Source organism: Serinus canaria, chromosome 20 (genome assembly GCF_022539315.1).
Source record: "Serinus canaria isolate serCan28SL12 chromosome 20, serCan2020, whole genome shotgun sequence".
Taxonomy (NCBI): Eukaryota; Metazoa; Chordata; class Aves; order Passeriformes; family Fringillidae; genus Serinus; species Serinus canaria.
The window spans coordinates 14,331,714-14,358,342 of record NC_066333.1 but is presented as its reverse complement, the minus strand read 5'-3'; the positions used below and the strand labels follow the sequence as shown (position 1 = coordinate 14,358,342).

General features: G+C 50.9%; 2 protein-coding genes and 3 non-coding genes across 13 annotated transcripts in view; all 5 read left to right on the top strand.

The window, feature by feature from the left end:
* STAU1 (staufen double-stranded RNA binding protein 1) overlaps positions 1–9,533 on the top strand; it is a 34,655-nt gene extending 25,122 nt beyond the window's left edge. For 7 of the 8 annotated variants that reach the window (XM_018917448.3, XM_050981989.1, XM_050981988.1 and 4 more), the window contains 5 exons: positions 597–5,716; positions 6,106–6,216; positions 6,957–7,090; positions 7,870–8,001; positions 8,988–9,533. In XM_018917448.3, coding sequence (XP_018772993.1) covers positions 597–684 — 88 coding nt within the window. In that variant the 3' untranslated portion in view covers positions 685–5,716; positions 6,106–6,216; positions 6,957–7,090; positions 7,870–8,001; positions 8,988–9,533. The remainder of the gene's footprint in view (positions 1–596; positions 5,717–6,105; positions 6,217–6,956; positions 7,091–7,869; positions 8,002–8,987) is intronic. The other variant, XM_050981987.1, reaches the window with a different exon arrangement.
* On the top strand, positions 5,954–6,037 carry LOC115484676 (small nucleolar SNORD12/SNORD106). Its single transcript, XR_003945383.1, has one exon. It is a non-coding gene; the product is annotated as a small nucleolar SNORD12/SNORD106 (small nucleolar RNA).
* Positions 6,766–6,856, top strand: LOC115484733 (small nucleolar SNORD12/SNORD106). The gene has a single exon (XR_003945441.1). It is a non-coding gene; the product is annotated as a small nucleolar SNORD12/SNORD106 (small nucleolar RNA).
* On the top strand, positions 7,708–7,798 carry LOC115484675 (small nucleolar SNORD12/SNORD106). Its single transcript, XR_003945382.1, has one exon. It is a non-coding gene; the product is annotated as a small nucleolar SNORD12/SNORD106 (small nucleolar RNA).
* A 4,965-nt stretch (positions 9,534–14,498) lies between the features above and the next one.
* Positions 14,499–18,330, top strand: LOC103818903 (somatomedin-B and thrombospondin type-1 domain-containing protein-like). Of its 2 annotated transcripts, XM_018917160.3 has the most exons (5): positions 14,499–14,827; positions 15,058–15,252; positions 16,193–16,271; positions 16,744–16,908; positions 17,435–18,330. In XM_018917160.3, the coding sequence occupies exons 1-5, from the start codon at positions 14,590–14,592 to the stop codon at positions 17,550–17,552; spliced, it is 795 nt and encodes a 264-aa protein (XP_018772705.2). In that variant the 5' UTR covers positions 14,499–14,589; the 3' UTR covers positions 17,553–18,330. The 2 variants fall into 2 exon arrangements, 1 of the variants encoding a protein (XP_018772705.2); XR_007779176.1 differs by lacking the exons at positions 14,499–14,827; positions 16,744–16,908 and adding an exon at positions 14,828–14,950 and having other exon boundaries at positions 16,128–16,271.
* Positions 18,331–26,629: the final 8,299 nt, after the last annotated feature.

The window sequence follows — 26,629 nt, the reverse complement described above, 5'->3', positions numbered from 1 at the left end:
GGGTTTGATTTGCCAGAAAGGTTGAAATGCCAAGGGCTGTTTACCCTCTAACAGGACCAGAGGGCGGGTTGGGTGGTCCGTCCTGTCAGTTTCATGTGTCAAAGGCAAAGCAGTGAGCGGGACTGAGTGGGTGAAGTGTGCTGGCTGTGGTGTGACCCCAGCCCAGTGCGACATCTCTGGGCCCCAGCAGTTCTGGCCTCCCTCAGCTCAGCTGCCCCTTCCCATTTCTCCGTAAGGAGTGTGACTCTGCAGAGGCCTTGGGGTTCCAAGTGCTCCTCTCTCTCTCTTGCAATATTGTGTGTTGCAGGTAAAGGGATATGCAGGGGTCAAAGCTCGTTTTCAGCAGAAGCATGGAGAAGTGCAAATTATTCTCTTGGCTGGGTTTGGGAGGAGAGAAAGTTGAGCTTCTCATTGAGATAATAAGCTCTCAAATTAACAGTGGTGGGATTAACAAAGTGCTAATTGATTAAAAATCAGGGCAGTTATATGGTAACAAATTGTTAAATGCACATCAAATTATTTGTATCCAATTTAAAGTATCTTATTTGTGGAAATAGTGTTTTGTCTCCTAAGTAACAGGTGTTTTCTCATTTTAGATGTGTGAAACAAGAAATGGAAAGTGACCCTCTCCTCAAACCGGCGAGTGCAAACCCTTTGGGACAAACACTGGACAGCACTGCCTGAAACAGGCTCTTGACTGAACCCAAACCTGAAAGCACCAGAGAAAATCAAATGCTTCCTCTTAATGTAACCTAACTGTTGGAGTGCTACAGTCTCTACAACCTACTGTAGTGTCTAAATCATAACTGTTGCTTTTTCTTCAAACAGTGATACATATTTAGTTTCATTATGTTGTTTTGATTGAAATGACACTATACATTTTTCATTTAAAAGTTTCTTAATTGTATCTAGAACCATAGCACAGTTTAGAAACTTTGTCTTCTGAGACTGACATGTTACTTGTGAACTAACTTGGGAAGATCATATCCATGTATGTGGTTATTTTGGTTTTATTGGAATAGCAGCGTTTCACTGGAAACAGGCTGTGTACCACCATTTTAAAAAGCCCCATATTTTTGCAAACCAGCCCTAATTATCTAATGGTTGAATGAATTTAAACACTTTAGGCATTTTAAACTTGGTTTGATCATTTTTGGTTAATTTCTAGTTTTCTTGAGTGTGGGGTAGGGGAACTCGAATGCAACGTGACTTTCAGTGATCTCTGAGCTGTGTTTTAGGGACTGTGTGTTGGTGGCTCACAGCTCACTACAGCACAGGATATGATCTCAGTGTAGTGCATATGAAACTGCAGATTGATTTTCCTTGAGTGCTTTATACTGTTTAATTACATCTCCATGTAGGGCTGAAAAAAATTACCTATGTTTATATATAACTGTGTTGCTTTTGATGTTGTGTTCCTGCGCACGGTCGGTGCGCGCTGAGGTTTGCATTGGTCCAGGTACAGCACGATAGCCGCGCGAGTTCAGTACTGCTTCCGTTCATTGTTTACGCTGGAATTTTTTCTCCCCATGGAATGTAAGTAAAACGTAGTGTTTGTCACCAATAAATGGTAATACTAAATTTTTTTGGTTAGTTTATTCCTGTACACCACCACAGGGGCTGCTTTTTTATAGATTTGTAATGCTTGTGCTCTAGTCTGGGCAGTGTGTTGAGCTGTGGAGTAACTTCCAGTGGTTCTCGAGTGCATAGAGAATGTTCTATGTTCTGTGCTGTGCAGAGTGTGCAGACCTGGCAGGGCAAGGGAATGCAAAGTAACGTGGGTACAGTTTGTTATTTGTGCCACAGTGTTAGTGCAGCTGTATTAATGGGAGCTCAAACTGGACTTTAAAGTGAAACTTCAAAGTTCGCTTAAACGAGGAACCTGGCACAGCCAGTGGATGGAACTTCCTCGAAGTAGAGATTTAAACTCTGTTTCCTTGTTTGCTTGCAAGCTGAGCCACAGCCTTGCGTTGCCTCAGCGATGCTGGGGGCAGTGCTGCAGGGCAGAGCTTGGCTCCTGCAGCAGCACTGGCCCCAGCACTGGCCCCGCAGGCTGACACGTGTCGGTGTCTCGTCCAGTGTGAGCTACGGTCAGTGTTTACTTACCTGTGACCTGCAGGAGCAGTTCCTACACCTGTGAGCAGCGCCCACGGGAACTTCTGCCACAGAGGGCAGTTCCTGCAGGTGCTGTCTCAGAGCTAAATGTCTTGGCCATTTTATTTGCATCATCTAAAGCAATCGGGCCACAGGAACTGCAGACCAGATTGCATTGAATCACGTTGGGTGTGATCATTATAAGCTAAAAACCCCCAAACATTGTAAAGGTTTTTTTGGTTTTAATTTTTTTTACATTTGTAGAACTAAAATGCTGTACATTTAAAAATTAAAAGAAACTTGCTAGGCTGAGGCTTTGTATTGCAAATTTTTCCAACTCAGAAACTCCTTACTAAACCATTCCTATTGTAAAGCAGGGAGCGCACTGGCAGCAGTGGGCCCAGGTTCTCCATACCTTCATCTGCTGCACTTGACTTTTCTCTTCGGATGGGACTAGAGCCTGCTCTTGGGACTCTTCTACAGCAGTCACTTGTGGCTAATGCTGTGTTTTATAGGAGCCTGGGTTAAGGCACTTTGGCACAGGGAGCTGTTCAGTGCTGTTAAACACCCTGATCCCCTCTTGGGCTGTGTAAGAGAAGTGTCTCCTCTCCCAGACCTTGCTGCAATCACAGCCTCCTGGTGGGACACTCCGTGGCACCGTGTGGATTCTGGGTAAGCTGACATGAGCTCTGGATAAAAGTGGGGCTTTGCCTGAGTACTACAGTCCCTTGCTTTTCCTGTTGTCTCCTCTGTGCCTGGTGCAGCGAAGGCAGAAGACACAGCTGAAAGTGTTCTTGTTTCTCCTCAGAACTGCCCCCTCATTATCCCAGCCTTTTAACCTTGCAGCCATTCTGCACGCAGAGATGCCCAGGTCAGGGCAGGGAGGGCTGGGCTCACCACCTTCCACTCCTGGTTTCAGTGCCTGAAGGCCTGACTCCCCAAGGAAGAAATATGGCTTTGTGATCCATCAGTCTTGGTTTCAGGATTAAGAGCTGAAAGAATTTGTGCCAAATTTTTTGGGAATATTGACCTGCAAGATAGCTAAAATGCACCTTTTAATTCTTATAAAAGGCTCTGTAGGAGAGCTGAATGGGAATGGGAAGCAGCCTGGAACCATGGCAGTAATCTACCCTGTGAATTTTGTGTTTGGGATTTTTCCTATTCTAAAAGAACAGTGCATGTGATATGGCAGAAGCTCATGAAGCTGTTTTTCCAGCCCCCATCAGTGTGCTGACTAGTCAATTTATTTTGACTATCACAGTGAAGCTGCTGACCCAACAGTTCAGGGAGATCTTTTAATGGCTTTCTTGATGCCTTTTTTAAAAATAAAGTCTATTTGCTGGAAAATCACAATCTGTATTAGAAACGTCAAGAATATTGTAGGCATTTGGTGCTGATTTTCTGGTTCAGGTTATTATGTTGGGAAAGCAACATAAAGCAGAGGTTGTATCCCAACCAAAGTTTAGATTTCTTCATAGTGAGTTCTGTTTTTAAAAGAACCCTGAACATAAAAGTGTAGCAGTTAAGAGGATGGCACATGAAACATTTGTTTAGCAATTCAAGAACAGTTCATCTTTTCCCGTCTCCCCTGCCCAGAGAAAAGAATGGTTCTGTGCTGGCACACATGAGCTGGCACATGGGAGGTGCTGACAGAATCCCTGTGAGGGCTGGCAGAGAATACAAATATATTCTTCGGGGCTGTGGTACTTTAAAAAGAAATAAATGTGTCTTTTAGCCATTTCCTCTAACCCTGGGCACGCCTGTGAGGCTGGGCAGGGCAGGGGAGTGTCCCCTGATGTCCCGGGATGGGCTGTGGGGCACCAGAGCTCCCGCTGCACTGCAGGGGAACAAGGAGGAGAACTGGGTCTGGAGACTTTTGCTGCCTCTTGAGGAACTTCCTGAGTCCAATGAGCCTGACTGAGCTGAAGAACTCATTTAGCTAAAGATATTTCCCACCTGGTTTTGCCAAGAATAAAACCCAAACGTAAATTTGAATAAATTTAATACTAAGTTCTGCTGCAGCTGTTGACTATCTCAGACCCCCCCCCAATTTCCCTTCCTTGCCAAGCTAGGCAGCTCAAATCACGTTTACAGTTCCTTTTGCGTTGTGCATGTGACAGGGGTTTGCAGTGTAACAAGATTAGTTTTCCCTGTAATCCTCTTAAAATGTCCTTCCTTTGATTGTCTTTTCATCTTTTGGTGTTCTGGTACTTGGATTAACAGCATTGAGATTTATTCCACAAGTCTTGTTTGATAAGCTGCTTTCAAAAATTATTTGCCTACAAACACACTTAATTTGGAAAAAGCATTTTAACAGGAGCTGAATTAAGCAGTGTTTATTTTACAAACAGAAAAAAAGCAAAGCGTGGAGCCATGACAGGATTCTGAGCCAGTCTGGACCAGAGCTTCTTCTTGCAGGACAGAGCTCTTCCTCTCCTGCGTTTAGTCCCAGCTGCTGTAAAGGCTTCTGGCTTTGTTCCTCTCCCTGCTCGTGCCCCTGCGTGACTCCATTTCAGCCCCATCTCTTCCGCTGGTGTTATTCCAGAGACAGAAGTTCCTGCCTTCTCCGGGAGGGCACAGCCCGGGCCCGGGCGGTGGCAACTCCTGCAGCGCGGGCGGCTCCGGTGGCCGAGCCCGAGCTGCCCGCGCCGCTGCCTCGGGGAACACGGCAGTGCTCAGGGCTGGCAAGCAGCACGGCTCCCAGAGCCGCGGGACTGCGCTCACATCCCCTTTCCAAGGCGAATTTTTAGATACAAAAATCACCACTCACGGCTGTGCTTAGGTTACAAACTGGGCTGCTTTCATTCAAGACACACCCTTTGCTTTGTCACGTTACTCAGTGGCAAACTATTTAACGCAACATAATTTATTTATCGAAAGCGCCTAAAAGCCAAGAACCTGTGCCGTGTACCCCAGACAGGGGCAGGGCCCCCGACACAGCCCCGAGCCGAGCGGGCTGAGCGGGCGCACCCACGGCGCTGCCGCGGCTGCGGGCTGGCAGCTCGGGGGAGCACGGCCGTGCCTTTGGACAAGGCACTGAGGATCTTTTAACTGCTGTTTTTTATTTTAGTTTGTAAAAGAAAATTAAGTGTCCAAAGCCACGCTCGGCGATACCAAACGTACCGATACCCCGGGTTCCGCTGCTCGCCCCCTCCGCCTGCCCCCGGCCGCCTTCACCCGCCCACAGCGCAGCCGGGCCCGGCCATGCGGCGCAGAACCCGGCCCGCGCGGTACAGCGAAATGGCGGCGCCTCCCGCGGCTCCGAGCTCGCCACAGCTGTGGGCGGACGGGCGGCCCGGCCCCTCGCCGTGAGCCGGCCCCTCGCCGTGAGCCGGCCCCTCGCCGTGAGCCGGCCCCTCGCCGTGAGCCGGCCCCTCGCCGTGAGCCGGCCCCTCGCCGTGAGCCGGCCCCTCGCCGTGAGCCGGCCCCTCGCCGTGAGCCGGCCCCTCGCCGTGAGCCGGCCCCCCGCTACTGATGCAGCAGGGGCGGCTGCGCAAGGCCCGCGGCTCCGCCCGGCATGGCGGCGATGGCGGCGCCGCGGGGCGGGCTCAGGGCGGAGCATGCGGAGCCCATAAATTTCCTCGCGCGGGGCTCTGCGGCCTCTTGCTCCGGATCGACGGGGGTGAGTGCTGCTACTGCGTGTGGGTAGCGATCGGGAATCCCCTCTGCCCCTTCCCTGAGGGGTGGGCCAGGCCTCTGCGGCCGGCCAGAGGCGGCTCTGTGGCCGCCCGTCCGCTGAGGCAGCGCCGCGCCGTGTGATCGCCGCGCTCCCGCTCGGCCCCGGGCCCATCCGCAAGGGCGGCTCAGCGGGCGCCGGCCGCTCTTCCCGCCGAGCTCACACGGAGCTCCCCTGGCTTTCGCTGGTAGAGGTGATGACTCTTTCCCCGTCAGAGCGGCAGTGCTGACTATCGCTCTCCAAGCCAGGTCGTTCTGATGCACCAGCGAAGCGGCCGGGGGCCGGTGCTGACCGTCCGCTGCTCCCGTTGCTCACTGTGCTTTGTTTCCCCGTAGGACGGTGGAGCCCACGGCGCCTGCGGGAGCCCCGTGCCCGGACCCAGGCCGGCGATGGGGGCGCTTCCCCGGCGAGGGCCGGCAGGCCCGAGCCTCTGCCGGGACCAGACGGTAAGTCTGCGAAATTACTGTTCCGTACCGAATTAAAAGCGCACGTATTTAGATTTGCTCTTTCAAAGGAGTTAGTAAATTACTAAGGCCGCGTGTTGCCAGCGTGGTGTCACTGGAGAGTACCAGGTGTGGGTCGCTCCCGCAGGGACCGCGGGCCGGCTGTGCGGGCCCTGCCCTCCGCCGGGCTGGCACGGCCCCGGTGCTCATGGCCCGGGCAGCACGGCGCCTTGCGGCGGGGATCGGGAGCCCCACGTGGACACCAGGCCTGGGGCTGCAAAACGCAGTAATAATCTGTTAATCTCTTCCTAACGCCTCTTTTGCTGTTCAGTGTCCTGGCTGTCTGGAACTCTGCGCTGCAACACCTATACTTAGCTGTTCTTCATTTTTTGGGGGACTATTTCCCTGTCCTCTGTACTTGCAGAGAATGCGAACCAGCCACATTTTGGGGGAAGAATTTACATTAACTCCCTCATTTCCTACAGTTCTGCCAGGGAAGGTGGATGTGTGGCATAGCTGCTGTGAGTGTGCAGCCACAATTCCTAGGGACTTGCTGGTGTAAGTGATGACTGAATTTTTTTCCCCATCAGAGCGACAGTGTCGATTACTTCTGTTCAAGCCAGATTGTGTCTGATGCACCAGCAGGGAAATGCTGCTGTGTCCCACACCCTGGTGTTAACAAATGCCCAGAATATTGGAATCGGGGCCCTGATGCTGATGGTTCCCTTTGGCTTTACCCCCAGGGCACTGAAGGCAGAAGTAGGGGGCTGAGCCTTAAAGAGACCTGAAGTTCGGGCTGCAGCTGACAGTGAAGAGGTGTGTGATGTGGGCAGTTGTCTGGTTTGCTCCACCATGCCTGAGTCTCTAGCAAATAATGGTAAGTCTTTAACATTTAATTTAATTTATAGAAGACAAGTTGGGGAAAGGGGGTGAAATACTTTCCTGCAAGGGAGTAGCTTCCAGTTTATCCCTACAGACCATACTGATAAGTGTTAGCCTAGGTATTATAGAAGTGAGAGTAGAGGGATTTTCCTCCTGCAGAAGCATTGCTTTGAGGTCCTTTAGGCCTCCTGTTCCATCATGTCCTAAGTGAATAGCAACCAGCAGGCTAGGAAGCTGCAAGCTGCCCCTGTGTGAGCAGAGCTGGAACAGCAGCGTGGCTTACAGCTCTGTCCTCTTTGCTTCCCTGCTGCGTTGTGTTCAGAGGGCTCATTTTAAGGGCACTGTGCATGGATACCCCTGGGTGATGGGCAGCCCCAAGCAGCTGCCCCAGTAAGGAGCAGGAAGCACTGGCTGAAGCTGTCCCTGTGGGAGGTGCTGCTGGCAAGGCTCCTGAGCCTTGATGGCCAGCTTAAGGGAGTGCAAAGGGTTGCCAGTGTGGGCATGGCTCTGCCTCTTCCTCTGCTATCAGCTCATGGTGCCTGTGGCACTGCCAGGGACATGGGGAGTGTGGCACAGCTGCTGTGAGTGTGCAGCCACAATTCCTAGGGACTTGCTGGTGTAAGTGATGACTGAATTTTTTCCCCATCAGAGCGACAGTGTTGATTACTTGCTGTTCAAGCCAGATCGTGTCTGATGCACCAGCAGGGAAATGCTGCTGTGTCCCACACCCTGACAGGGTCTGGTGCTGACAGTTCCCTTTGGCTTTACCTCCAGGGCACTGAAGGTGGAAGTGGGTTGAGCCTTTGGGAGACCTGAAGTTAAAGCTGCAGCTCACAATGCAGAGGTGTGGATGAGGACATTGTCTGGTTTGCTCCAACATGTGTGCCCCTTTGTCGGGGGAGAATGGTAAGTCTTTATTTCACCTATGTTCACTGGCTTTAATAAAGAAAAAAAAAAAAAACAACTTTTTCCAAGGAAGTTGCTTCTGCAGTGCCTTAACAAGTTAAAGTGCCTGGAGGTTTGGCAGAGTGGGGATTAGTATTGCACAAGAGGCCTTTGTAAGTGCTAAAACCTGAGTATCCCTGTTAAAATAATCTGATTTCCTGCAGGGAAGATCCTGTTAAATTTTTTTTCCAAAGATATCAAATTAAGGGCAGAGAGGTCTGAAATATTTCAATTCAACTTCAAGGGCATAAATGTAATGTTTTTGTCTTGTCCTATTTAAGAAGTGTTAAAACAAGGTACTTCTTGTAGGGTCTGGGAGCTTTTGTTCTTTACAGCTTTTGGGTTCACTCACCCCAATGGGAGGTTCTCAATGTCTTAAGAAGTGGATGAAAGTCATGCTTTCAGCAATGTGTCTGTTTGCAAGAGAGGGATTGCTTTTGGTGTTCTTTTTGTTACTTGAAGATAAACTATGTGACATCTGAAAACCTGTCTGTCTGGTTAGCATTTCACTAATTTTTTTAGAAAATGTGTGTAACAGAACTTCGTCAGATCAACAGCTGTTGCCACTGGCTTGTCCAGTTCCAGCCTCATGTTGCTGTTGGGAGCAGCTGCTCTGTCTTCAGGGAGGCTGAAGTCTCCCAGGAGCAGGATTGTGCCCTCTCTGAGCAGAAGGATGCAAGTACTCAATTCAAATGGTGGAGCTGGTTTAGCTGACTGAACGTTTCTCTGGCTCTCTGTGCTCTGTTAGTTCCAGTTCCTGTCAAGTCCTGCCCTAAAAGCTCCTGCAGTGCAGTTTGAGTTCATCCTATTTGGAGTGCCTGGCAAGGAGAAAACTCCTCTTTTCAGAGCAGCTGTTGTCTTTATGGGGGCTGGGGTGGATTTGAAAGGTGTATATTTGCTGTTTGTGGTACAGTGGATAGACAAAATGTTGTCCGTTCTCTTGACAGGTTGAGATTTATAAAGATTTGTCCTGGGGCCTGCTGGAGTTGGAGTGTTCTGCTTAAGAAGATGGATGGTTCTGCTGCTCCCATGCTGCTGCCTGGCATCCTCATTCAAGCCACAGCATTCCCATACCCTGCAATAGCTCTGACCTCGAAGCTGTCAGGAGTGATGGATTTGTGTATTGCCAGCTTAGGTGGAGGGTGTAACATTTTCTGTTCCCTGAGTACAAGGCATGTAACTGGAATGGGTTCTGGAAGTTTCTGCATGTTTAATGCAGTTAGATGCTTTTGTCTGCAGGGGCTGCATTCCCTGCCTGGCAGCTCATGTTGTCCTGCCACAGTCATGCAAGGCAAGGAAGCCTTTCCTGGGAGCAGCTGTCCGGTATTGGGAGGATGGCCTTGTGTGAAAGGGAGTCAGGACTTGCTTCTCCCCTGCCATCCAGAAAGCTGCAGGGGTGTGAAGTGGGCAAGAGGTGTCTGGGATGCTGCAGCACAGTGTGTTTCTGTACTGTTGAAAGCCTGGTTTTAATAAAATCTTAAATAATGGGTTGATTTGGCTGGTAACTGAAATTCTCTTGACCCACATTTAACAGCTCATTCTTGGATCTCCCAGTGGTTTAGGAATTTGAGGGGAACAGCACAAGTGTGGTGCTAGAGCTGCCTGCTGCCTCAAACCAAGAGGGATCTCATGGCATCAGAGCTCCACATACCCTAGAGCAGAAGTGCTTGGCTGCGGCTGTGGCTGCTCTTGTGCTTAATGTCTGGGGAGAGGTGCAGTCTGCTCATTTGCATAATTAATCAGTTTCAGTGGTTTTGGGGTGGGACTTAAGGTGTCTGAGCTGAGAGTGGCCTTTGGTATGTATGCTTAGTAGGAAACAGCAATGATGAAAAATCGGCTACTATTCAACTAACAAAGCAGTCTTCAATTAAATTGAGTAGAGATTTTTCTTACTCAATTAATGTAAGCAGCCTGATCTCTTAAAACTGCTTACTGGTGAGGGACCAGAACCACTGCTAATACAATTACTTTCATTAATGTAATGAGCAGACCTACCAGCAAACATTCTGTAGGGAGGAGAGAGTGCTTGTCCAGTGGGAGCTGGTGAGAGATGCAGCTGAAACATGTTCTTGGCATGTTTTATTGCCTCTGCAAGAACAGTTGCTCAGGTCAGGTTTCAAGCTCTGCTGCTGTTGCGTACATGCATCAGGATGAAATTTGAAACTTGGTAGGTTACTAATCCCGGGCAACCCCTGAATGCTGGAGGAATGGTTTGGGCACCAGGGGGGGCAGGGTTTGGGCACCTGGGGGGGAACAGGGTTTGGGCACCTGGGGGGGAACAGGGTTTGGGCACCTGGGGGGGGCAGGGTTTGGGCACCTGGGGGGGAACAGGGTTTGGGCACCTGGGGGGGGCAGGGTTTGGGCACCTGCAGCCGTCCTGCTGCCCGCAGGGGGCGCCGCGCCCGGCCCGCAGGGGGCGCTGTGCTGCCGCCGCTGACCCTCAGGGCGGCGCCGGTCCGCGGGCACCCGGAGCCCCCCAGAGCCCCCAGATCGGCGGCGGTGTCCCCAGAGCCCCCCAGATCTGCCATGGTGCCCCCAGAGCCCCCCAGATCTGCCATGGTGCCCCCAGAGCCCCCAGATCTGCCATGGTGCCCCCAGAGCCCCCCAGATCGGCGGCGGTGTCCCCAGAGCCCCCCAGATCTGCCATGGTGCCCCCAGAGCCCCCCGATCGGCGGCGGTGTCCCCAGAGCCCCCCAGATCTGCCATGGTGCCCCCAGATCGCCACGGTGTCCCCAGAGCAGCTGTGACAGAACCTCCCGGGGCATGGGGAGCTGGTACAGACACTGCTTGGGCTGTAGCAGCCATGGGGGACAGACAGCCCCGTTAGAAAATCTCCAGTGCTTTGGTAAGAGGTGGGGGTGAGGAGGTTTAACTCTGATTTTGCTGGCCCTGGTCAGCTGCCGTGCTCGTGAACCGGATGGTTTGAATGCGGGGCTGGAGGTCGGAGGTGTGCTCTGGATGAAGGCTGGCTTGCAGCTGCTCCTGTGCCAGGAGAGCTCCCTGCAGCAGTGCCCGTGCTCGGGGGGCTCTGCAGGGCAGGGCCAGGCCCGGCGCTCCGCTCCATCAGCTGCAGAGAAACAGACCTTGCTGTTGGTATTTGTGTGACTTTCTAAACTGAAGCCTGGAGTCGCTCACTGGGCTGTATGTTTAAGCAAATGTTTACTTTTCTCAAACAGATCTGTTTCTTGGTGCCATGAGCATTTGAGACAAAAATTGCACAGATTATTTCTCTGTGTGATGTTGCTTTTAATAGAAATCTTCATACACAGGGAGAGTTTCAACATTTGTATTCCCAAAGACCCAGGCATATTTTGACTGCATGGTGATTATTATATTCTTTTTAGACCCATGTGTTAGCTGCTGCATTAGGTTATAGCAAAGCTCAGCCCATTACTAATTGCTGCTTCTAATTGCTATGTTATTTCCTCTCTGTTCAGTGATAAGATTATCTGACACATCAGCTGTTTCAACAGGCTGGATGTTACCATGGACAGCCAGAGAAGCAAAACTTGAGTTTGTGAGCACCCAAGGAACATCCAGATTTTGGGACCCTTAGTCTGCTCCAGGCAGTAAGAAGACTTTGTTTTGAAGCAGAGCATTTCTGTCTCCTACAGCATCCACTGTTTTAAACAGATGTTCTGCAGCTATAACTTTTAGACTATTAGACTCTTCCACACTTGGCAGATCGCTTGCAGGGGTGGTGACCTTACTCAGGTCAGTCCTGTGGTTTTCTGCTGATGTGCTCTAGATGTGACTTCTTTTGTCATTCAGATGGGAATGGCATCATCCAGTTTTGGAAAAAGCAACCAAAGAAAGCTCTTAAGTTGTTTCTCTATGATGTCCAGCTACTGAACAATAGCTGTGAGGTCTGTAGGCAGCTCTGGCCATTCAGGCAAAGCCCTTCCTTTATCATCCACAGCACAAGTCATCTGACTTGTCAAGAATCTCTGGGGATCCCCACACTGTAGAATGTGTGTGACTCATGGGCCAAGTCCTGCAGGCAGCAGAATAAAAGGTGATCCTACCAGAAGTCCCAGAGAGCTGCACTTGGTTGTCTGCCTGTGTAAACTTGCGAGATCCCAGGGCAAAGGCAGTTCCAAAAAGCCTGGAAGAGAAGGTGCAGTTAGCCTGTTTTCCCCAAAGGTTACCGTCCTCTGCTTGTATTGCTCTTAAAACTTCTATGGTCACCAACTATTTTTTTCATCAATGAAGAATGCCCCCAAGGACATCCCTGCAAGCTGTTCTGCTCCTGAACCTCTCCCTGTATGACAGATTAGCCACATTTCCTTTCTATAAAAGCACACTTGCTTGGTTCCTCAGGGCCAGCAGAGCCACCCAGACTTGGCACTTTGTCAGGCAAGAAATCTATTGCTGGGTTGGTGGTCCAGCATGTCTTGGGCCATTTTCCTTGGCATCTTTAGAGCCTGTCAGGGGGAAAAAAAGCCAAAACGCTAAGAAATCCCCAGGGCTATGTCAAACCAGAACAAGGGGAGTGGGGAGTGTGCTCTGTTAGAGCCCTGTGAGTGCTGGACTGGGGAGTGTGCTCTGTTAGAGCCCTGTGAGTGCTGGCCTGGGGAGTGTGCTCTGTTAGAGCCCTGTGAGTGCTGGCCCAGGAGAGTGTGCTCTGTGAGAGCCCTGTGAGTGCTGGACTGGGGAGTGTGCTCTGTTAGAGCCCTGTGAGTGCTGGCCCTGGGGAGTGTGCTCTGTTAGAGCCCTGTGAGTGCTGGCCCAGGAGAGTGTGCTCTGTGAGAGCCCTGTGAGTGCTGGCCCGGGGAGTGTGCTCTGTTAGAGCCCTGTGAGTGCTGGCCCAGGAGAGTGTGCTCTGTGAGAGCCCTGTGAGTGCTGGACTGGGGAGTGTGCTCTGTTAGAGCCCTGTGAGTGCTGGCCCTGGGGAGTGTGCTCTGTTAGAGCCCTGTGAGTGCTGGCACTGGGGAGTGTGCTCTGTTAGAGCCCATGAGTGCTGGCCCTGGGGAGTGTGCTCTGTTAGAGCCCTGTGAGTGCTGGCCCTGGGGAGTGTGCTCTGTTAGAGCCCTGTGAGTGCTGGCCCTGGGGAGTGTGCTCTGTGAGAGCCCTGTGAGTGCTGGCCTGGGGAGTGTGCTCTGTGAGAGCCCTGTGAGTGCTGGCCCTGGGGAGTGTGCTCTGTTAGAATTCCTCAGGGAATGGCGCCAGAGCCGCGCCCTCCTCTGCTTTGTGCGAAGGAATCAGCTGAGTAATGCAATCTCCTTGGGAATGTCCTTCCTGCTCTAGATCAAGAACGAGACATGCCTTGGTTAAATGACTTACCCGAGGTCACACAGTAAGTGAGTCATTGGCAGAGGCAGGAATTAACATGGTGTCTTTAAATTCCAGCTTCCTGGACCCCATAGCTACTGATTTCTAGTGCTCTTCTCTTTCCCAATCTTTAGCCTTTATGCCTCTTGCTCACTGAAGGATTTGCCACATGTGTGATTTCCAAGCTGACAATATCTGACCACTGCCAAGAAAATGAGATGCCTGTTCTTTGCTGCAGCCATCTAGTGATATACAAAGCCAACATTCTGTTTCTTCACTTTTTGAACATTTTACCATGTTATGCCCAAGCTGATGCAGTGCCAGGTCTCCTCTGTGCCCATGCCTCCAAAATTGTACATGCTGAAGGTGTTAACCTGTCCTCTGATGTTATTTTCTGTTTTTCCAGAAACATCTTTGCTGCAGTTTCCCTGAAGTTGGAACACTCTGTCCATACCCAGTCTTAGTACAATAGCATAGTCACTTGCAAAAAAAAAAAAAAAAAAAAAAGTGGGTGGGTTTTATAAATCCCAGTTCAGTGTTCAGCAAGGTATAACAGCTGTTGTGATCAATATTTTAGAGCAAGCCTCTTTGTACTGAATAGCTAAATAATTCACAGGAGTGGCTGTAATCTCTCTAAGCTTCTTGCATTTCGAATTAAGAAGAAAATTCAGGGTAATTCTAGAGAGCTAGCATAGCCAGCTGGATCATTCTCCTTAGGAGCTGCTGTACTGGCAGTGAAGTACTTTCCATTTTCCATAGCTCCTGAGGTGCTGGAGTGAAGTCCGGCAAAAAAATTTGGTCTTCTCTCTCCTCTGTTTTGATCATAATGTGTCGATAATCTGGTGGGTAAATGCCAGCAGTCGTGGCTGAAGAGTTTTTGGTTTGAGAAGTCCACAGAAAGGGACAGCGGGGTGCGCGGCCAGCGTGGGGCCGCACGGAGCGGGCAGGAGATGGGGACACGGGCACGGAAGGGGCAGGAGATGGCGACAGGGGCACGGAGCGGGCAGGAGATGGGGACAGGGGCACGGAGCGGGCAGGAGATGGGGACACGGGCACGGAAGGGGCAGGAGATGGGGACACGGGCACGGAAGGGGCAGGAGATGGGGACAGGGGCACGGAGCGGGCAGGAGATGGGGACAGGGGCACGGAAGGGGCAGGAGATGGGGACAGGGGCACGGAGCGGGCAGGAGATGGGGACACGGGCACGGAAGGGGCAGGAGATGAGGGCACCACAGCGACGGGAGCGCCAGGCCCCGCCCGGTCCCGCCCGCCCGGGCCATGGCCGGCCGTGCCCGCTGGCTGCCGGCGCTGCCGCTGCTGCTGCTGCCGCTGCTGCCGCCGGCGCTGCCCCGCCGCCCCTCGGGCTGCGCCGCCCGCGGGCTCTGCTGCCCCGGCCGCGACCGCGGCTGCCTGAGCACCGGCCGGAGACCCGACGGCTCCTCCGGGCCCTGCTACTGCGACCAGGCGTGCGTCCGCGCCCTCGACTGCTGCCACGACTACACCCACACCTGCCCAGGTGAGCGACTGCGGGCTGGCCCCGCCGGGCACCGCCGGCCTCAGCGGCGCCTGTGGGGAAGGCGGGGGAGCCTGGAGCAGAACTGCTGAGAACTGCCCAAGACAACCATGGGACAGCTCTGAAGTAAGGAAGGATGTACTGAGCTATGTCAAAAAGTGTTATTTCTGCGGCAGGCTTTTCACTGGCATCAGTCCTGTAACCTTCCACATCCCCGTTTGCTCTTCCTCCAGCTATCCCCTGTGTCGTGTCTCAGTGGAGTGCCTGGAGTGGCTGTGCAGAGCCTTGCAAGACAACCTATCGAGTCCGGACGAGGCACATCATCCAGGAGCCCAGGAACGGGGGAGAAGCATGTCCTGCTCTGGAGGAGAGGGCTGGCTGTGTGGAGTACTGGACTCGGCCAGGAACAGAGTGCCAGCAGTCCCTGAGTAAGCCCCCTGAAAAGTGTCTGGATAGTCACGGGGAGGACTCTGGTCCGGGTCACCAGAGCTGTTTTTTCCTCTGTTTGAAGAATTGTTTTTAGACATTGATATGTTTGCCGTGGGCCTGTCTGGGCTAATTGAGAACTGAGCTCTTCTGACAGGAGCTTAGGCATGTCCTTCCCAGGACAGTGGTGGAAGTGGTGCCTACCATTTGCTGTGATCCACTGTGTCTCAAAAATGAGATGTTACAGGTCTGCTGTGCTCTCACTTATACAAGTGCAAATCTCTGGAAATTTTGGTGAGATTGGCAGATTTATGTCTGTTTAAAACTTCTGTAAGTGGATGTTGCACAGTTTTTTGTCATCTATTTATTTATTTAATTAATTATTTGTTTTATGACTTACCTGCAAAAAGTTGCAAAGGAGTGATGCCTCTCCATGCTGAGGTATGCCTTCTCTGCACTGGAGCAGAGTGCAGGCAAGGGAGACCTCCAGATAATTTCTGCAGATAAAGCCTGGGTTTACTTTGTTCAAATCAGGTTTTCATGAAGCATCTTTACTGATTTTTTAGAAGAATTGCTTGTCATTTTGGTTGGTATTTTGGAGTCAACATCTGTCCAGTCTGGATGTCAGCTGCAAGTGACTTCTTCAAGCCTGTTGAGAGCTGGCATTAAATGGATATTGCCTCCCCCTCTGTATTTGGGTGTTCCTGTAAATAGGCTTACTCTGCTCAGGCAAAAATCTGGCAGCTGTACAGATTCTCTTCTCAGTGGAATAGCTGACAGTGGTAGATAGTATGAAAATACAAAGTTAGAATTGTTTTTGTCTCCTGCTAAAGCTAAAACCCTATGACATTAAAAGCCCATCTTTTCTGTTTTGCAGACATAATGAGCCTTAGAGCAGCATTGCCACTGACGCTCTGTACCCTTTCTCTTTGGTATGCACAGTCCCAGCATTAATAACTGCAGGAGGGTTTGGAAAGGCCAGGAAGAAAAGAGCTGCAGCTGATGGCAGTGAAGAGGCAGGGTAAGTTGGAGGCTCGGCTCAGGGACTCAGCTGTACCCACCCGTGGAGTCTCTCTGGTTGCAGGTGGGAGAGCATCACAAGGAAAACCTTTAGAGACCAAATCTTAGCTCCCATCACAACCTGCTCTACAAAATCCATTCTAAGTAATTGAGGGGAGACGATAGAGGAAATGTGGCTCAGCAAGTGGATCCCAGACTTGGAATTAGAATAGTCAAATGCTTGACCAGTCTGTGTCCCTACTGGTAAAAACAGATGCCAGTCATATCTGATACTTTTTATTTGTTAGCTGAAAGCCTCAGCAGAGTAGTTTTATTCCCTATTTGACCGTGACAAAAATCAGATACATGACATGTTCTGTTCCTAACCTTGGATGGGTTTTTGGTTTGGTTTGGTTTTTCCTAATCAGGGGTGTGTGGTCTTGCAGGCGTTTGCAGGCCTGCCCAGGTGTTTGAGCTGAGCTGTTGTGTTGCAGGTACTGTGTGGAGTTCCAGCTGGTGTCCCTGGCGCCGGGCTGCCTGCACAGCCAGCCCTGGATGAGCCAGCTCAGGGAGGGGCTGACGGTCTGCGTGGAGTGCCAGCACCCAGCCCTGCACCCCCTGAGGCAGCACTGCCACGGGGACGGCTCTGGCAGCCTGCAGTGAGAGCTTTACCCTTGGTTTCCTGTTGAATTTCTTATTCTTTTCCCTCGAGCCACTTGTTTCAGTGTCACAGTGCACTGCATGCAGCTCTCTGGAGAAATTAGGGGTCTTTGGTCTCTCTGTGGGCAGCTCTCTGCACAGGGCAAGAGCTGATCCACTTGTGGTAGCTGTGCTTCTCCAGACATCAGGGCTGGGAGATACCAATGTGAGAAATCTCCTTAAACCTTAGGGGATAAATCCTTAAATCCAAAAATCCAAATCCTTAAATGATAAAATCCGGGAAGGGATTTTAGGAATGTCTGTTCCTGTCACTGTTTTACTTCACATTAGTACAACCCGTGGGCCTCACTGTAGCTGCTGCTGCTTTACAGTGTAGAGAGGCAGAATCGGGCCCATGGAGTAAACGTGGATGTTATCAGACTAAATGGGATTTGCTGGGTGATTTAAGCCCTCTTGCACCTCGTGGTGACTGCCCTGCAGTGGAGCTGCAGCTCATTTTCTGTCCCTGCAATGACTGTGTTTCAGGAATCAGCTGTTGCACTGGCAGGCGGTGGGGAACCCTCGGTGCAAGGGAACCTGGAGCAGAATTCGCCGACTGGACACTTGTTCCTGCCCTTCTGGTCACAGCTTCTTGTTCATCTGACTTCCCCTGGCGGTGCCAGCAAGCCCCAGCCGGAGCAGGGACTGCTCCATCTCAGAGGCTTTGCTCTCCCTGCCTTCCCAGAGGTTGCTGGCTGACAGGGGCACCTGGAATCCTCTCTGTCTCTGTGTGCTCCTCCATTTCCAAGAAAATCAGGCTGGGAAGTGCCAATCTCTTTTTTCCCTGAGAGAATCTTTTCTGACCTTGATGACTTCTTGCAATTCCTCCTTTCTTGAAAGGAATGAGAATTTACCAAATAGCAAATCAAACAAAAAAAGGCCATAAGAAGGCAGGTTTAATTATTCTTTTTTAAAGTCTTAATGAAGAATCAACTATGCAAAATAAATTAATCCAAGTGCCTTCTTTTGTGGCAACAGCACTTTGTGGATACTTCCTGCTCGTTCTTGTGTACTGTTCCTTCTATTTTCATCCTCCCTGGTCTCATAATTTCATTTAGCCCTCAGTCTTACAGAGGGTTGATCTTGTGCTGCTGAGGTAATGACAGAACTTAGAAATGGGCTTGTCAAATCTGTGAGAATAGGGACAAACTGGCCCTTGGACTCCAGCTTCAAGGAACATCTCTGAGTTGGCCAAAATGCAATCCTGAGGCTCTAAATAGGAAGTCAGCTCAGCTGTTCCAGGAGGGCTGACTATAGCCTTGTGTTTTTGACTGGGTAATACTTGAAATATTTTCCTTATATTCTGCTTACTAATATTCCTACTTTTCTATAAATGAAAATAAAGGAGACTGGAGATATTCTCCCAATGTCTGTCTGTTTGACTAATCTGTGTGGTGCCATCTCTTTAGCTTCTTAACCGAATTTGTTCCAGACAGGAACTCACTGCAGGGTGAGATGGAGGTCATTCTGTTTGTCACACCCGGGTGAGTGGCTGGGGCTGGCTCCAGCAGAGTTTTAATGCTCAGCTCCAACTCTAGTCTGGAACTGGATCACAAACCCCTGTAATGACCATGCTGAAGGTCTTGCAGGGAGAAACCAAGGGGCACTGAGGGTTTGTGCTGCAGATGCTGAGGTGAACGGGGGCCAGGAGAGCTCTGGAAGTGCCTGAAGACTTCAGCCAGTGCAGCAGGGATTTGAGAGCAAGGCTCAGCTTCTCATTATGTGCTACAAGCTGTCTGTGAATTAAAGACTCACGGAGGTGGATATCATCCCAGAGGAAGAAGATTTTAAGGAAAAAATCAAAAGGTCTTGTATGTCACTGTGTAACATAACTTGTCATTAACCTGTGGCCTGCTGGGGAGCACTTGCTGGTGTGTGAGTAGAGGGGTGTGGTCCCCAGAGATGGGTTGGGAATAAATCACTGGAGCATGTCATTTTGGTTTCTGCAGTGAGGATCTCTGTCCAGCTGAAAGCCAGTTTCATTTCTTGGTGATCTGTAATGAGAGCAGCATTTTGTCACTGAAGATTTTCTTTGTCCTGCAGAAATCCCTTATTGAGCCTTTGGCTCCTAAAGAAGGCGGGTGGTTATTTCAGAATGGAAGCAGCTATTGGAAGAGTTTTTCGTTTTCAAAATCTACCCAAACTGTTGATCATGGAAAACCCTGCTTTTACCACATTCTTTCAGAGCTGAGTACTGAAGCTACAAAGGATGCAGCGTTTTTGTATTAGTTCTTAAAAAACTGATCTTCCACAAGGGTTTTCTTTGCTGCTGGCTCATCCCTGAGAGCTGATAACATAAGGTCTTATCAAGAGCTACTGTTGGTGGCATGGTAGGACTGCCAGGCCTTTCCTTCTTTCACTGTGGCCTGGAGATGCAGGAGTATGAAAGATTGAGCCCCCAGGGAACCCTCACAGCAGCTGTGCTCCTGCACAGACTGTCACTCGATGACACAAGGCATTGCAGGTGTCTCTGCATCAGCACATCCTGAAAAGGGCTGTGCAGCGTGCTGGCTTCACCTCCACACCTTGTGTGACTGTACAAACAGATCCTGTTGGTAAATTCCTGGGGGAAGTGGGTGAGAGAGAGCAGGAGTGAGCCTTTTGAGTAGAAGGTAATGAAGTTGTCAGATCCCTTTCCCTGTAAATGAAGATCAGCTCATGGTGTTGACACAAACTGGGTTCTGCCTGTTTCCCTTTAGGAGTTTTATCACCATTCATCGTTATGATCTCCACAATTTCTACTACCTGGGTTTTGGAAAAAGTGAAACTTTAGAAATCCAAAGCAAAACACTGCTGGAAAATGGCTTTGTACTGCAAACAAGCAGGGCAGGCTGCCTGGAGCAGAGGCTGCTCTGGAGGATGGCAGCTGTTCCCATGACAACGCTGAAACCCTTCCACCGCTGTCTCCCACAGCAAGCACCAAAGCAGGAGCTGGGTCCGTGCCCAGGTGTCCCGCGGGGCCCCCAGGGTGCAGCAGTGCCCGTGGTGCCCGGGCTGCTCCCCCTGCACCCGCCCAGCAGCAGCAAACTGCCCCAAGCACCCCAGTCACACTCCTGCAAAACCAAAATTAAGCTCAGCTGATGTTCCTACACTCCCTCCTGCTCTCCAGCTGAGGATCTCAATTTTTAATGATGGAAAGTCAAGTCAAAAATTCCAGATCCTTTTACAACTTCCGAGGAACCCCTGTGATTTTCTTTTGTAGAGAAATCTTTCACTGACATGGGATGGATAAAGAGAGAGGCCATGGGGGAATTGTGCTTTTCCTCACCCTAACCCTGTAATGTCCAGGCTGGGACTAAGCAGTTTTCTTCTGCATTTGAAACAGACGGGGTTTAAAAACAATTTTTTGCATAAGGCCCATCAGCTTCCTGAGTATCCTGGTATGTGGGATTGCATTCATCTGAAGAATGAGGATCTGCTTCCTTCCATAAGGAGCCCTGGCACATTTAGAAACAAAAGATAAAATATGCCCAGAAATGGAGCCAAAGGTAAAGAAAAAGAACAACAAAAAAATTAATTTTCTTAAATAGCTGTATTGTTTAAATGGCAAACTGTTCCTTTTGTGAGTTGCGCATATTCTGCTGGATTGGGAGGAGTTAGCAATACTTCTCCATAACTGAGACTATTCTCTTATCACTAGGTTTCCAAATATTTTTTGTCCTTTATTCTTAATTTTGAGTATTTTCAATCTTTAAATATTTAAATATTAAGATCACTGATTCTCTCTTATTTTTTTCTTCCTTTTTTTTTTTAATTTTTTTTTTTAATAAAGAACATTTATCCCCCAAAAGGTTTGATTATCAAATGCTCATTATTGCTACCTGGCCTTATCTGAAAATGTCAATAATTTGATATCAGGCTGAGCACTTTGATGTCCCTCAAGCAGTGCCAGCTGCAGCAGGGTGGCAAGGCTGGGACCCTGCAGCTGTGTTCAGCTCCTGGCCTCGCACAAACTGCAGCTCTCCTCTCCTCTCCTCTCCTCTCCTCTCCTCTCCTCTCCTCTCCTCTCCTCTCTCTCCCTCTCCTCTCCTCTCCTCTCCTCTCCTCTCCTCTCCTCTCCGTCCTTCCTCTCCTCTCCTCTCCTCTCCTCGCCTCCTCCTCTCTCCCTCCTCTCCTCTCGCTCTCCTCTCACCTCTCTCCTCTCCTCTCGCTCAATCCTCTCCTCCTCCTCTCCTCTCCTCCGCTCTCCTCGTCCTCTCACTGGGGCGGGAGGGGAGGAGGACATAGGGGCAGCCGCGGGGACTCTCCTCTCCCGGGGGCTCCTCGTCCTCACCTCCTCGTCTCTCCTCTCCTCTCCTCTCCATCTCCACTCGAGATCCTCTCCACCTCGTCCTCTCCTCTCCTCTCCCCCTCCTCTCACATCAAGTGGCACTCGAGATCCTCTCACTCGTCCTAGCGGTCACATCTCCTCCATGGTCCTCCGGGAGAGTACCGTCGGTCCTCTCCTCTAAATCCGTCGCGTCCTTCTCTCCATCTCCTCTCGCTCTCCTCGGTTCCTCTGCCTCATCCGCTCAACAAAAAAGATCCGTTCAGAGGGAATGTCCCTCACGAGAGGGTCCTCTCCTCGGGTCCCTTACTCGCTCTCCTCTCCCCTCCTCTCCTCTCCTCGTCCCTCTCCTTACAGACTCCTCTCCTGCTCACTCCGTCGGCAGAACCGCATGCAAGTCCTTCAGGGGATCCTCGGTCACTCTCCGTCGGTAACCTCTCCAAGTCTCGCGTGCGTCGCTCGTGAGGGTGAATCTACTCCCTCGAAAGGCGTTAGGATCCTGCTCGCTCGCGAGTCGGAGCACTCGTACCTCGGTCGCTCAATGCGCCTCCGTCTTGCCTGACAGGGGATCCTCACGGTGCTCCCGTGGCGATGTCCTGCGTCACTGTCGTCCTCGGGGTCAGCCTCTCAGCTCTCCTTCAATGCCGGTCTACGGACGGGGGGGGGGGGGGAAGTAAGTCACGCATCTGGCCCGCGGGGTGGGGGGGCGGGAAAAAAAGGGGGGGGGGTAAAGAATGGAGGGGAGGGAGGGGGTGAGAGGGGTAAAGGGGCGGGACATTGCGAGTCCAATCGCCCCTCGTGCGGTGCCTCGGGTGGGGGGGGGCGGACTCCGGAGGCTAAGGGCGATCGCATCTCACTGGTCCATCCGGTCAGGTCCTCGGGGATCAACAGGTCTCCTTCGTGGTGCTCGGGGGGTCGAGCAAAAGTGTTGCCTCGGCCGGTGGGGGGCGTTGACCGTGCAGAGGTGGTCCACTCGGTCAAGTCGCTCATGCCTCTCCTTGCAAGCAGAGAATCCCCTACTCACATCCAGTCCGGTTCGGTGCCTCGTTCGGCCTCTCGATCCTCATCCATCCTCGCATCTACCTCAGGAGGGGGCACTGAGATATCCTCTCCTTCTCCTCGTCCTCGAATTCTCTCGCTCCTCTCTCCTCTCTCCTCTCTCCTCTCTCCTCTCTCCTCTCACCTTCTCAGCTGTCAAACCTCACCATTCCTGTGCAGGGCTCAGGGCCCCTCAGGAGGATGCTCTGGATGCTCATCCTGTCCTGCATCTGCCTGCAGTGAGCAGCTCCTCCAGCCTCTCCCCTGATCTCTTTAAAGCTCTGGTTTTAGCAGCTGGGGATTTGTAATTTTTGTTGTTGTTGCTGCTACTGCTGGTTTTCTGCATCACCACTCATTCTTATAATTAAAGTGACAGCTCTTGAACTAGTGTGTCAAAACAGCATGATTTAGTCAGAAAAGTGCTGGGAAGATCATCTCTAATCAGACAGCAGTGATTCATGTTTAACTAGGTGAAGGTAAACCCCAGATCCTGCTGGCGCCTGCAGAGCCTCCCCAAGGACAGGGTGTTGGCAGCAGCTGCAACCTGGGCCCCACTGCTTGGGGTTTATGATGGAAACTGTTTAACACTCTTTCTGTTCGTGTCAGGGCTGCAGCTGACACCTCTGAACCTTAGCTAAGCTTTTCACACTGATCTTCTAGAAGCTGTAAGGAAAAAACCAAAAAAGAAACATAAGCAAAATTATTTTGGTTTGAAAATCAGTTGGTATTTCCAGGTTGGCTGGGAATCCCTTGTTTCCAGAAGTCCAAGCTCTTTGTTCCCTGGTCTCTTGGCATCACAAACCAGGTATGCCAATCCTGAAGGAATCTCAGTGCAGAAATGCCAAGTGTGGGTGATGTTTGCAGCCACAGGAATGTGCATCTCCCCTGTGGTGTGTGGGGTAAGAGGGGCACAGGGCTGGGCAAGCATCCCGAGAGCTTCTGACTCCCAAGCCTAATCTTGGTCAAGTTCTCACCCTTCCTCCTGCTTTTTCTGCTCTGTGCTTGCTGGCTGCAGTCCCCAGGCTGTGGATCCCACAGCACATGGGTGTCTCTCTGTGTGCCATTGCTGTTTGTGGAAGATGCCCTGTGGCTCCACGGCAGCTGCACATGGGGAGGCCTTTAAATCAGTCCTGCTTACAGTGGCTGCTCTCCAGCATGCTGGTCTGTGGGGTACAAGCATCCTGGATTAATGGCAATATTTTTATATTGCCTTAAATAAACCTCCATTCTTGACCAGAGTGTTTTACTTCATTACACAGTAATGTTAAACGCAGCATTTATCTGCAGAGCTATGCAATCCTACAATAACAACATTTGATTCTGCTTAGATTAAAGGGCTCTGGTTTCAAGGGCAGAAAGGATTTCTAGCTGGAAGGAACCAGCCCTTCAGTGCTTAGGTACCACATAGCAGGAACCTGAGCTTCCAGTTCATTTTCCAGGAAAGTTTCCAACACTCAAGTCACTGACCTTTGTGAGAAGATCACTGGAGTGTCAGACTGGTGCTGGTCCAGCAGGCGCCTCCTGTGCTGCTCCTGCCTCTGAGGCAAGGTGCTCTCCACGCTAGAGATGGGATCTTTGATTGACCTGGGCTGAGAAACAGGGGTGAGTGGGGGTGTGTGGCTGCTCTTTACGTGTGTGCTGCCCTCTGAGGATCACTGAATTGGGAGTTTGGTCCTCAGGTGCAACAGCTGGGACAGTGCAGTGGCTCCAGGAGCGGCTTTGGGCAGCCTCAGTGCTGCTGGACCTCTGCCAGGATGGAGGTGAGGGTACATGGCACACTTGTGAATTGCTCAAAGAACTTAGTGGGTGAGAGAGGAAGGAAAAGAGATGGTGAGGATGCCCTTTTCTCCTGTGCTCTCATACAGTGGGAAGCTGATGACTGAGAGCTATTGAAATGCTTATAATTGTCTCATTAGAGACAGAAAATGTAATTAAAAGGGATAGCAATCTCTCTCCAAATTCCAAACATTGCAGTCTATCTTTGAAAGCAATTTTGCCTATTAGCACAGGTGGTAAAGTCCCAGCAATTGAACCCAATCTAATTGCTGTGTCCAACCACTAAGGAGAAGAAATGAGTTCCTTCCAGATGCCACCAGACACATCTGCTGCGTGGGGAGGGGGCACAGGCAGCCCAGGCAGGGAGCCCCTGAGGGTGGGCACCCCAGGGCAGAGCAGAGGGCTCTGTCTCTGCCAGGGGCTCTGCAGGAGCAGCCCCCAGTGGGGCTGTCTGCATGGCACCGGGAGCCCTGACTGCTGTGCACCAGCAGCTCAGCCAAGGGCTCTCCCAGACAACAAACCACTCACACGTTTTTCAGGTTTCGCTCAGATGTTGAAGTTTCAATTCCTCATCCCAGGAAAAAGAGCATTCCTTAAATTTGCCAGCAAAGCTGAGATGTGTATGAGTGGGACAGCTGGGCAGAAGCTCCCACCCCACTCTCAGTGTGACCCTTCCCTGTCCCCAGGCCACAGGAGTGCCCGGGCAGCTGAGCCCCTCTGTGCAGAGCCAGGGCTGCAGTGGGCAGCCAGGGTAGGTGCAGTCACTTCAGAGCTTTTGGTGCTCTTCACCCCTTTCAGAAAGGCCTTCAATTCTTCGGCCTTACAGAGATTACAATAAATTTAGTTTTGTATTTCTCAGACATTATGAAGTTGACTGAAATATTTGGCACGTGAAGCTTGACTTCAGCACCTCATGCATTTCCTTTGAGAGAAAGTCCACAAAACTCTGCTCTCTTGCTCTCCCACTGAGTTGCATCTATTGCTTTTCTTCTGGGACCAAAATGAAAAGCACTGAAGAGCAGAGAAAAAAAAATCTTCCTGTGTCTTCCTTGCCCCATGAAAATGGAGCTGTAAGAATTACTGGGGTGAAAGCAGTGGCTCTCCCCAGTCCCTCCTGGCTCAGGGCTGGCCGTGTGTCTCTGCTGGGAGAGTCTGCCTGATCCCAGCAGTCCTCGTGTCTCTGACCCACAGCTCCAGCAGCCAGAGCCCCCCTGACACGTCCTGCTGCTCCTCTGCCAGGTGGGGCCGAGAAACCTGCCCAGAAAACCACTGGTGAAGTATGAGCACTGGTGGAAGGGACCAGTTTATGGTAGCTGAGAGTTCACCCGTGTCTCCACGGCCTCCAGGACCTCCTGCCTCAGCTTTGCAGCCTGGAGAGTGCTGAAGGAGATGGAAAGGAAGCAATCCACAAGGAAAGTAAAACAGCTAATTTTTTGTTTCATTTTCCAAGAAATAAGAGATTTTTGCAGCTAATGAATTATTTCTGAAAACACTAGTATGAGCTGCAGGCAACATTAGCTTCAAGTTTCCCAATGAGCAAGAACCACTTGTGTAACGTTTTAAAATTCTAATGTATTTTCATTTGCTGTAGCTCAACTCTAACATGACTGGAGGTCTGGAAAGAGGCCAGAAGAAGTTGCCATGTTTCCAACAGATTGCTGTCTCCTCAGATGAAGCAGTGGAAAGCAGTTCCTGGATCCTATTGAAGCCTGGGGCTACCAATTATCTCAGCAGAGAGGCTCCAGAGCCCTTCGTTAGCGCTGGGGATGGGCAATTTCAACTAAGCAGAAAAAGTGGTTGTGTCAGAGGTTAAATAGCTCTGCTGCTGCTTAAAGCCAGGCTTGCTCTGGACTTCAGAGGCACTGGGGTTTCTGCCTCCTTTTCAAAGAAACCCTATGGCAAATCTGGAGGCAAAGCCCAGCCAGGAATGGGGGCTGGAAGGCAGTGACCCACAGCACCCATCCCCTCCTGTCCCACCTCCTCCTGAGCCCAGCCTGGGCACAGGGGAGAGGGAAGGTGCAGCTCTGGCAGAGCCTCCAGGGCTGGGTGGCTTGCCATGGCACTGCTCAGCGACTGAGGGATGATGTATCATCTGGGAGAAAGAGAGGAACAGATGGCAGAGGGAGTTACAGTGGGAGGAAAACCCAATTAGAAGTCCTAGCATGGTTTGTGTTGGGGATATGGATCTCATACCTTAAGTAACAGCCAGGAAAGGAGAATTACCAGGCTTTGTCACCCATGGTGGGGAAAATTCTTGTTCCAGGCAGAGAATGATACAAAAAACCCCACTTTGGTAAATCTTCTGGGAGATTCTTCCCTGAAGGGAGAGAGAGTGAGGGAGATATACAATAGGCAAGATGGACTTAACATGTCCAGTGTGTGGGCTCAGTATTCCATGAGAAGTTTTTTAGCTTCCCCCTCCTGGGAGAATGTTTAATAGTTAAAACAGCAGCCTGAGATTTGGAAGTCCATGGAATACCCTTGGGAATATCCCCAGCCCCTCCTGGCACATGCACCTTGGCATCAGTCTTGGAGGGAGAGGGACTGGACAGGAAAGAGTGAGAGATTTCTGCTTTTATTCCCTAATAAAAGGGCTACAG